The sequence below is a fragment of the Littorina saxatilis genome, linkage group LG12 (genome assembly GCF_037325665.1).
Source record: "Littorina saxatilis isolate snail1 linkage group LG12, US_GU_Lsax_2.0, whole genome shotgun sequence".
NCBI classification, from domain to species: Eukaryota; Metazoa; Mollusca; class Gastropoda; order Littorinimorpha; family Littorinidae; genus Littorina; species Littorina saxatilis.
In genome coordinates this window covers 32,006,713-32,014,788 of record NC_090256.1, presented here as the reverse complement: position 1 = coordinate 32,014,788, position 8,076 = coordinate 32,006,713, and the positions used below count along the sequence as shown (strand labels likewise).

At 39.9% G+C, this 8,076-nt stretch overlaps 1 protein-coding gene across 3 annotated transcripts in view; it reads right to left on the bottom strand.

Annotated features, from left to right (window-relative positions):
- LOC138981767 (uncharacterized) overlaps positions 1-6,732 on the bottom strand; it is a 21,715-nt gene extending 14,983 nt beyond the window's left edge. Inside the window, exons 1-3 of one of the 3 annotated variants that reach the window (XM_070354842.1) lie at positions 6,352-6,732; positions 3,659-3,799; positions 461-690 (exon numbers count right to left, since the gene is read on the bottom strand). In XM_070354842.1, the coding sequence (XP_070210943.1) occupies positions 461-668 (208 nt within the window). In that variant the 5' untranslated portion in view covers positions 669-690; positions 3,659-3,799; positions 6,352-6,732. The remainder of the gene's footprint in view (positions 1-460; positions 691-3,658; positions 3,800-6,351) is intronic. The other 2 variants (XM_070354841.1, XM_070354843.1) reach the window with 2 other exon arrangements.
- Positions 6,733-8,076: the final 1,344 nt, after the last annotated feature.

Here is an 8,076-nt window from a genome sequence, read left to right as displayed (position 1 = left end):
ATTTGCATTACTTGCTCTTATCAGCATAAACAGTGACCTGTACAGATGCGTTGATTTTATTACATGGGATTTAGAAGAAAAACATCGGCGCGGTCATATTGAGCTCGAACGTGACAAGCAAAGGGAGACAAACATGGAGTTGGAAAGTTTGCTTGTTCATCGACCAAAGGCACAAATGGCCAAATTATGCGCAGTTTGTTTTGAAGGCCATTCCGCCAATTACTTTAAATAGAATCATTCTTTGCATTGATAACAGTGGCTTATATATAAAATAAAAAACATGTTTAAAAAATTCAATAATGACACTGGATTGTGAGCTTTGAATTTCTCTCTCTCTCTCTCTCTCTCTCTCTCTCTCTCTCTCTCTCTCTCTCTCTCTCTCTCTCTCTCTCTCTCTCTCTCTCTCTCTCTCTCTCTCTCTCTCTCTCTCTCTCTCTCTCTCTCTCTCTCTCTCTCTTACCCATTGGAACAGTGGAAGACGCGGTGACGTTGTCCATAAGGTCAGACGGCGCGGACGTGCATAGAGACTCGTACAGCCCATCCTCCTTGAGCACGAAGACCAGCGAGGCCCAGCCGTTGACGATCCCCCCGAACAACATGGTCTCCATCACAGCCCAGCCCGCGTACAAGTAGCGTAGTCGTCCATACTCCCTGCCTTCTTTCGTCATCTCTGTGGGTTCACTCTTCACTCTAAACAGAAGTGTTCCAAACGTAAGGGGTATTTTTTGTGTGCCACAGATCAATGATTCAGCCTCATGTACAGTCAGACATACAGAAAACAAGTTTGTTATATAATCTTATTGTTTTATTGATTGAAAGGGCACCGCAATGTAGCGTCTTCCCAAACATAAAAAAAGAAGTGTTCCACTTTTGAACACATGTCTGTTGCACGTTTTGAACACTTTGTGACACAGTACACTATTCTACTGGCAAACGGATGTAACCGAGTGCCGTAACACTACGATCACCTCGGGAGGCGAAGTGCAATCAAACAGGATTGAAAATGTTAGGGCTAATTTCTTAGCCCTATAAAAACTGTTATGAAAACCCGAAGGTTTCCATGAACATACAGACAATCGGAAACCACCAGACCCCATCACAAACAGAATACCACAATCCACCGGTGTTGACTTAAAGGCCAACAACTCGGGCGCAGAGTCTGCTGTGAAAGGAGCGGTAGCCTCCCCTGTCACACGTACATTGCACACATAGTGTTTACTAGTGTTCAAATGATCACTTGTGAGCTCTATGTGTTTATTGTGAGTGCCTCTTTTGCTAGTCGAACTGGTGAACTATGTCACAAAGTGTTCAAAACTTGTAACTGAAATGTGTTCAATTGTGGAACACTTCTGTGTAGAGTGTACATTTTATACACACATTATACGCACTTGTGTGATCACAATTTGTAGAGGTGTTTTGAAGCACTCAGAAAATACCTTAGTGTTCACATTAGTACGCACTGTCAGTATTTACTATGCGCCAGACTTCTTCACAATTCACTCTCTCTTGAAAACTGGTTACAGAAAGCGTGTACAAAGGTGGAACATTTCTATCCAGAGTGTTTAATGAGTAGTTATGCAGGACTCCTGTGTGTAACTGTTTTGTACCCTCAAATAAAGAATGTGTTCAGCATGTGTTGGAAACCTAACAAATTTAAAATACTGGGGCTCTGGATTAACAACGATTTGTCAAATATGGCAGAGATGAACATAAATGATAAGTTTAATGAAGCAAAAAAAGTGATTTAACACGTGGGCAAAACGGTCAACTACACCGATAGGAAGAGTAGCAGTCCTGAAATCACTTGTATTTTCCAAACTTGTTTATTTGTGGATCATGCATCCAAACCCACCAGATACAATTGTCCAACAAATACAACAAATGTGCTTTGAATTTGTATGGGATAAAACAAAACAAAAGAGACAAAATAAAAAGACCAATGGCTATCCACAAGATAGAAGAAGAAGGTGTAAATATTCCGTCCATTAAGGCTTATATTCATTCCTTAAAATTAATTGGATCAAGAAAGTTCTGAACACAACATACAATCCAAAATGGAAAGAAATATTATTGATAAGATGCCCTAAATTAGCACTGGTGTCAAAGTTTGGAGGGAAATTATTTAACGACTGTACAGTAAATTTGTTTTGAAAATATTTATTTGAAGCTTATGAAGAAGTTTATTTTAAAACAGAGATCACTACATCTGAAGAACTGTTGATAGAACCACTTTTCATCAATACCAAATTCAAGATTGATAACTAAGCGTTTCATTTTGTGGATTGGACTGAAAATGGTATATTGTATGCAAAAGACTTATTAAAGGAGAATGGAAAGTTTTTAAGTTTTAATGAGTTTAAAGAAATATTGCAAGTTGAGACATCTTTTCTGTGATATTACGGTTGTATAAGCACAATCAAGAGTTATATGCGGGAAAAAATTATTGTTATTGAATCAAAAAATCAATGGACATTAACAAAGCACTTTCTCTTTTCATATCTGGTGGAAAAGGAGCAAAAATATTTTATGAATTGTCTTGTTACAAAAACTGATACATGTGTCCCAAAAGCATGTCAAAGTTGGGAAAACATCATTGAAACTGAAATTGATTGGAATAAAGTCTTTTACAAAACAAAGAAAATACAAGAGGTAAAACTACAATGGTTCCAAATTAAAATAAATAATAGGGTTTTAGTGACTAATGCAATATTGAAAGACATGGGGGTGGTCACAAGTAATGTATGCAATTTTTGTGAATTAGAAAAAGATACAGTTTATCATTATTTGTGGCAATGTGAACATGTCCAGGTTATTTGGACTGAATTTGACAAATGTCTGAAAGAAAAATGTTATAACTGCGACAGACTCAGACTTACACCAACACTGGTACTATTGAACCATGAAAACCACATGAAAACAGACGCTGGTTCTGATTATATTTTATTAACAGCAAAGTTTTTTGTTTACAAATGCAGAATAAACAAAATTCGTCCCCACATGCAAATATTTTTAAGAGAATTTTATAATTTGTACCAAATTGATAAATATGCTCACAATATTCTCATGAAACAGACTCAGTTAATTAAAAAAATGAATTCCGTATCAACAGCTAGTAACGGTTGGATAAAGACGAGTGATGTACATTATTACAATAGTCAATGTATTCCTCTGATTTTTGGGACGTGCTCTGAAAATGTACGAAGTAACTGAATATCACATGTGTGTTCAGCTCTGTCATTGCTGTGACTTATCAGTGACAATGCTTTTGAATCTGTCATTATAAATCTGTGCTTGCCTGAATGAAAAATTGTTTAAGAAAAAAAAATGTGTTCAGCACATGAAAATGAAAGTGATGTAGACTTGTATTTCTCACTTCGACATCACTCATTCAGCATGACTACAAAGCGTAGCTTGTTCAGAACAGTGATTTAAAATTGTCCAGAACGTGAACATTAAACTTACATGCAGCTATATTTCTCAACACGGCCTCATACACCTAGCAAGACGACATGATGTCGCCTAACATATAGCATTCTGTTCAGAACATAAACTCATCGAACTCATGCAGACCTACATTTCTCACTACAACATCATGCCAAAAATATATACCCTTAAATGCAGTTATCCTTTTAGCAAATGAATGTTAGCTGATACAAACCTTCATTCCCACTAAGACCGAACACATCCAACATGGCAATCAAGTATTGCCGAAAGGTTGTTCTACACTGAGCCCGAAGTTGACTCCGCGAAGATGTCTCCTTTGTCCGTAGACTCGTTGAGTGCGCGAATCAATTATCACCTGGATATAATACCCATTGTCTTACATGCTCGTTTGTTAACGTGTCCTCGTGCAAAAAGATACATTTCTAGTCACACTCTTTAACCTACATACAGACATGCTGTCAATTTTGTTTAACACAAGTCGCAATAAGCAAAACGTTTAGAACCTTGTCACATTACACTTTTCTTGTAACATTGAGATTTGAGCTGCGACTGAAAAAGCACGCAGAAAAAAAGGAGAACAAAATGGAATGGTAACGGGGAAATACACGGACTTAACCCATATTCTTGCCGACTCAATTTGGCTTGAGGCCTTCGCAAGGGGCGCAAAAGGCCTCTCAGTAGCCTAAGTTGTTTTTACAAAGAAATAATTTCCATGCATGCCTGAAAAAATATTTTCTTTCAAAAAATGCAATGGTCCAACTACCCTCAGTCATTTGGTATCTACTAATACGACAATGACTGAACAGTTCTTGAGAAGTCGTGGGAAATCGAGGTACCAATCTCGAACTACTGTGACGCTTTGAGTCCCGGAATTGCGTTCTAAAAATTACGTTCAGACTGGGGATCCCGTCAGTTATTGTGCGTACTTTTGCTCATCCAAAATAATGACAAAAACGATGTTTGGTGGCTTGTTGCCAGACCAGCATTTTGTGTTGGTCCTCGGGGAGCATATTGCCTTCGGTTTTCATATTTATCAACCGCGGCCTTCGGCCTTGGTCGATAAAGATTAAACCGAAGACGATATGCCCCCCCTCGGACCAACAAGAAAGCTTGTCTGTCAACAAGCCACCAAACATCTTATAATATTTGCATGATTTGACGTTCTTGCGACATTTTGGGGTAAAACTTTTAGTTTTGGGGAAAAATTCATCTTCAAGAACAATAAAAATAGAATGTTGAAGTATGTTTTATTTCACTCTACACATGTCACACCATGCAATAACAGAGCATTTCCTTAATGATTATGAACACTGGGTAGATATCAAAGGCATAAAATAAATTTCGGAAATAAAGCAAGTATTTGTACTTTGACAGGTTTCTAAAATTAGTCCTCAGTAGTTCATAGAAAGTCTTTCTGTTAAGCTTGTCTTACACTGTGCTGAATATCCTTACGAATATGAAAATGTTGTATGCGGCCAAAAAAGAGACGAATGGACAGGAAAAAACAGAGAAAAATCGAAGGCTTACGAATCCTTGCGAATGTCATACGAATGGTTGCGACTGCTTGCGAATGTCTACCGATCATTGCGATTGTATACGAATCCATATACGGATCTATTACGAACGTTGCGAGTGGCCTTGCGAGTGTTGCGAGTGCTTGCAAACATTTTACGAATAAAACGAGTATGCAATTCGCATTGTTCGTAATGTTGCTCTCACACTCTGGCGAATTGCCCTTGCGAATAGAATTCGCCAATAACTCGTAATGATCGGGACATGTCACATGGTCGCAAGACATTCGTAAATGTTCTTAACCATTCGCCACCATTCGTCTCTGTTTGCGAACATTAGCAACATGCTCTTAATATTCGCAAGGAAGTCATATTCTGAATGTTTCGCAACGTACTCGTAAGTATTCGCAAACCATTCGTAATCATCGTAAAGGTATGCGTAGCGCTCACAAGCATTCGTAAGGATTTTATTCGTGCACATTTTGCCAACATCTTGCGAATGGTTGCGAATTCATTACGAATTTCTCAGGAATGTTTTGACCATTTCTTCCCAATTCATAAGAATGTTGCGAAAGCCTTACGAATGCTTGCGAGTGACTGCAATTGCTTGCGAATGTTTTAAAAACAGTAAGAATATCTTGCAAACGTCTTGCAACTAAACGGCGATTTTGATGCGCATGTATTCTCAATGATCGGAACACATTCGCAAGCACTCGCAACCATTTTTAAGCCATTCGCAAGGATTTGTAAGGCTTCCAATTTTCTATATTATTCATGTCCATGTGTCTATTTTTTTGGCCGAATACAACATGTTCATATTCGCAAGGATATTCGGCACAATGTAAAGACAGGCATAACGAATGGTTGCGAATGGCTTGCGATGATTACAAATGTCTTGCGAGTACTAACGAGTACGTTGCGAAAAAAAATTGCAATATGACTTCCTTGCGAATAGTAGGAGCAAGTTGCTGTGTTCAAAACAAGAGACGAATTGTAAGGAATAGTTAAGAACATTTACGAAAGTCTTGCGACCATGTCCCGATCATTGTGAATTATTGGAAAATGGTATTCGCAAGGGCAATTCGGCACAGTGTAAGAGTAGCTTTATTGCATAGAGATATAATTTCTGGCGTAAATTTTTTTTTAAAAAGAGTAAAAAGATGGAAAAGTAGTCTAGAAAATGATAACTTCCCAATGACGACATAGGTGCTAAAAAAATGATTCTAATAAAATAGCGTCTAATGTTTTCACAAAGGTGTCGAATGTTAATAAATCACTGTGATGCAAGGAATAGGATGACGATGACAAAATTACATCGCACAATGATTATACGTATAAACTTAACCTTTCTTGTTTTTCTATTCCTGAGGAGATAACTTTAAAATGAATGGCTTACCTCCTTCCTTTTTTCCAACTTGGCAAATGCAGAAAGGGCGTCTTTTTCTATTTTGGCTGTGGGTATTTATTTGTCCAACCCTTTTCACTGAAATCAAACTAACACAGCTTCCAACGAGACACACGATACTTTGAGCCTTTTTTTATCTGGATTGAGAGTAACATATCATCCTCGGCGTGTAAGCCAGTTCCCCCCAATCCCTGATCTGATCCGCCTTTTTCTTTTCTTCTTTGGCCTAATATTAACTGGTGTTGAACTCTCCCCTGTTAAAGGCGCAGTTTTATTTTGTATGTGTCATTATTTTTGCCTAATGCTGCATTAAAAAAATTACCCGCGCGGTTAATTCGGACGTACATGTGCACTCAATAACTATGTTTTGGCTTCAACTCCGCCACAAACGTTACCTTCCTGACCGGCCTTATCTCTCTCTCATCCCGCCTCCACCCCCACCCCCAACCCCACCCCCATCCTCGGCCCTTCCAACTACCAACTCCATCTCACCCCCCCCCCCCCCCCCCACCGAATGACGTAAATTACAGCTACAGAATTGAAAATTGACAAATGATGATGATTAATGCCACAGTCTTTCACTTTTAAATGGCTGCTCTCGACGTAAATTTTTTCTTCTTTACATTTGCCTTTCATTACTTTTCTCCTTCCCTTCTTCTTCTTCTTCTTCTTAAGCCCCCCCCCCCCCCTCCCCCCTACCTCCCCCTCCCCTAAAGCCCCCCTCGCAACATCCTCAACGTGTGTCGTTAAGCTGGATGGCGCCTACGGGTCGTGGGTCACTCAGAACGTACCATTGCAAAATCTGTTCAGCTAATGATTAGGTTAGTTAGCGCGCTACACAGATCTTTATTTGATAGGTAGGAATATGTTTCAGTAATAATGAGTGGTATTTGAGTCTTGATGGGTGGCATGTTTCGTCAACTGAGTTGTGACGTCGGGATAAATCTTTGAAAGCCATGTCTTCAGAATCCTTTCCTCCTCCACCCCCATCTCCCCTCCCCCCTTGCCTTGTGCTTCTCTTTCCCCCTTCCCCTCCTTCTGCCCCTCCCCACCACACACCCAACACCATTCCCTTCAGCGTCATTTCAGTCCATTAAAGGCATGTGGGTGGAGATTGTAGTCCAAAGATTTGTGCAGAAGGTGCTCATTGGATGCCGAGACCAATATATTCACATCCAAAAAAGTTGCGTACCCACCCCCAACCCCCCGCTATCTCTCTCTAACTCTCTCCGTCTCTCTCTCCCTCACTCTCTACTCGCTCTCTCTCTCTCTCTCCTCGCTCTCTCTCTCTCTCCCTCTCTCTCTCCCTCTCGCTCTCTTTCTCTTCCTCCTCTCTCTCTCTCTCTCTCTCACTCTCTCCTCGCTCTCTCTCTCTTTCTCTTCCTCCTCTCTCTCTCTCTCTCTCTCTCTCTCTCTCTCTCTCTCTACCCCCCTCTCTCTCTCTTTCTCTCTCTCTCTCATACGCTTTCATCCTCCCATGTCTTCAAATACTAACTTGTTGGCAGCTTGTTGACAACTAATGTCCTTAATAAGCCCATGGACTTGTGAGGTCGTTTAAACCAGAATGCCAATAGATAATGATGATGAATAACTGTCTGTCATCATGATCATTGGGTTATCGGTTCATCTCCTTGCCGATGTCTGCGTATCATGTCATTTTGTTATCATGTCATCTGGCGACATCCGCCGCGTCTCAAGACGATGAATGGAGCGGTC